Consider the following 3,074-nt stretch of genomic DNA (forward strand, 5'->3'; position numbering starts at 1 on the left):
TGTTATCAGGCCTTTGCCAAACTTGATGGCATGCTGAAGAGGTAATCAAACCATTTGATTCAGCTGTGTTGGAGTAGGGATGCATCTAAAAGCTGCAGGATAGTAGATCTCGAGGACTGGGATTGGGCACCCCTGCTGTAGAGTATGTAGTCATGCCTGACCAAAGTCTACTGGCTGCTTGACACAGACACCTTGGCTGACGCTCTCTTCTTTATAAAATACAACTGTACATGAATCACAAACATAATCTTTTAAAAAAAAAAAATACCTACATATAAACACAATATAACAATATACAACAAGTTCACAAAGCAGAACCCAACTTTACAAACGAGTCCTTTCTCTCTCACCTCCTTTTTGTTTTGTTTTTTTAATAGAAAAATAGACTAAAAAGACCCAACCTCCCAGATACAAAATGCCCAAAGAAAGAGGGAAGAGAAAGACCGATAGGTGGGGCTGTGCTGATGTCACCTCGCTGAGTAGTCGGGCTGCTGGGGAGGTGGCAGCGGGGTTCACAGAGGGGTGTAGTCCTATAGCGGCCGGTCTCTGTCCTGAGATACTCGCTGCGTGTAGAAGAGGATGTAGGCCTGAGCGCGGCAGACCTCATCCACCGAGCACACGTTCAGCTTAGAGTCATTACAGTGAACCCAGAAGCCTGGAGGAAGAGGAGGGACGAGTTACCCAGATGAGCAGATGTGTTTGGAACAACACGTTTGTTTACTGGGGTTGGTTTTTGAGATCCCGCTCCCACAGAGCCACATACTTGGACACTGGCTAAACAACTGGAAAAGCACTCAAATTCTACTTTTAACCCCATGGAGCACATATTTGTTTTTTACTCTGTAGAACTGGTATCAAAATCACATCCTGAATACTCAACATGACAAGATGTTGGGAAAATTAAGATCAACACAACCTGGTAATATCTTAAAAACTTAAAATCTAATTTTAAGTTTAATAAAATAAAATACCTGAAGTTTAATTTAGCAAAAAGCCTTGTGCCAGTTACTGAAAACAAAGATTAACTTAGCCTAACCATAATCTCAGCGTACACAGAAGTTCATGTATATAAATATCAGCAGGAAAGAAACTAAACTACATTTAACCTTATTCACATGCAGCAGTGAATGAATCAGGTGGTAAAATTGGAACAATAGTCCTGAAAGCTTCCTCGTGTCCTATTAATAACCTGCAAATACAGCTGAGAGGGCCGAGGAGGGAACGTCATCATTTCTGCAGGAATATGAGGCGTTAGTTTGACTCTTTCGGCGACGATGACTCCACGTTTCGTTCTGACAAGATAAAATTCATCCTGAGCATGGATCTCATGAGAATCCTTTCAGTGGCATTTCACTGTGGCAGAGGAACCTCTGGACTTTAATGTGGACATTTTGAGAGGATGAAGGGAACAGTTCCCACAGCATTAATCCTCCTGTGACCGGGGCATTCACTGCTGTGTACACTTCCCTGCTTAAACCCAAACACAGAGAAAGAAGTAAAGAAAATGACTCACCTCCTTCTGTGTTGTAGCAGTAGGAAGTGTAGTGGCCAGAGCCAAAGCCCTTCCCATGATGCATCACCACGGCCGAGAGCTCGTAAAGGAAGTGCTTTGAGCGGGGCGAGCCAGCGGCGCTGGGGCTGCTGGGACTGGAGTAGGGCATGGCTTTGGGTGAGGGCTCTCGGCAGCAGTAGGGCTCCATGTTGAGGAGCTGGTCGAAGCTGACGTGGACTCCAATCTTTTCCCGGTGATTTCTCCCAGACCACCTGAGGACCAATCAGAAGGCAGAGAAAAAGCTGAGGGGTGATCTTCTAAGAACAGCTGAAGGTTATTAGTGTTCTTACTAGAGTCTCGTCTCTAGAAGTCACATCCATGTATAATAAAGTGAAAATTTGAGTTAACACTTAAGACACGGTTATATTAATCCAATCAACTCCACAGGCGTTAACGTCTCCTCACCTGAAGCGTTTGAGGTGCAGCCTTAGGACCTGAGGCAGTTTATGGACCATCAGCTGCTTCTGTGCTTCGGTCAGAATGACTGGCTTGGATGAGGCCCGTCTTCTGGCAGCTGCACACACGTGGAGAGAGGAAAGAGCTGACACACAGCACAAAGATCACTTTTTGTGAGCGTCGACGCAGCTTTAAAGCGGTCACGTGACCCTGTGATTATGTAAACTGCTGCAGAGCGATAAAGGCGCCATTTTACATGAACATTTTAGAGTAGATCTGAGAAGCAGTGCAGGTATTTGTGTTAGTTTAGTCCTGAAGGAACCACACTTCTAAATGCTTTCATTTAGAAGTGTGAAAACATGTCCTTGATTTCCTGGATACCGTTGTTGGGTATGTTTATTTTTTATTAGCTGCTGCCTACAAACCGGAATGTCCCCACCATGTCCTGTTTTGTTTTCACGACAGGCACTTACAGGCTTTCAACATTTGAGTCAGTCAAGACTGCAGCCAATCATTTTACCCATCTTACCCTCACTGTGATAGTAGGGAATTGGAAGTTTGCTTGGATTTCAGCTAAGCGGTGTGAGTGCTGCACGGCACTTACACCGCACGGCAGCGAAAAGCACGGCATCAACGTAATGAAACGCTGGTAACATGTTTTATAGTCACCAAAATGCTTCCATTTGTTGTTTCAGTGTCACAGATGTGACTAAAAGGTGCAATTTGGTTGCTATCGGTGGTTGTTGGACTTTTTTAATTTTAGAAGGGAGCATATCACAGGGAAAAGGAAGTGGGAACAATAGAAAAAAAATAGAAAAATAATACTTTTACAGTACAACAAACACACACTGTGGTAACAGGGACCACTTTCAGTAGTTTTAAATGTTCAGGCCAAGTTTTTACTTTACATCTGGTCCATAGATTATATAGGCGCCTGGCCATGGAGTGCCTTTCTTCTACTTATCCAGCCACCGATCTGTCCTTTTAGCCTTGTTTTTTTTTTTTTTTTATTCCCTCTTGAATTTCTCTGTCTTTAGGTTGATCAAATGTCCAAAAACATCTTCCCTCTGTGAGTTTGGACACAGCTGTTTTTCATCTGTCTCGTCTTGTGAGTCCGAGAGGGATC

The 3,074-nt window shown here is 43.8% G+C and overlaps 1 protein-coding gene across 2 annotated transcripts in view; it reads right to left on the reverse strand.

The window, feature by feature from the left end:
- Positions 1-354: 354 nt before the first annotated feature.
- usp44 (ubiquitin specific peptidase 44) overlaps positions 355-3,074 on the reverse strand; it is a 13,635-nt gene continuing 10,915 nt past the window's right edge. For both annotated transcript variants that reach the window (XM_026147487.2, XM_026147488.2), the window contains exons 4-6: positions 1,958-2,066; positions 1,514-1,764; positions 355-655 (exon numbers count right to left, since the gene is read on the reverse strand). In XM_026147487.2, coding sequence (XP_026003272.1) covers positions 531-655; positions 1,514-1,764; positions 1,958-2,066 — 485 coding nt within the window. In that variant the 3' untranslated portion in view covers positions 355-530. The remainder of the gene's footprint in view (positions 656-1,513; positions 1,765-1,957; positions 2,067-3,074) is intronic.

Source organism: Astatotilapia calliptera, chromosome 17, assembly GCF_964374335.1.
Source record: "Astatotilapia calliptera chromosome 17, fAstCal68.1, whole genome shotgun sequence".
Lineage (NCBI taxonomy): Eukaryota > Metazoa > Chordata > Actinopteri > Cichliformes > Cichlidae > Astatotilapia > Astatotilapia calliptera.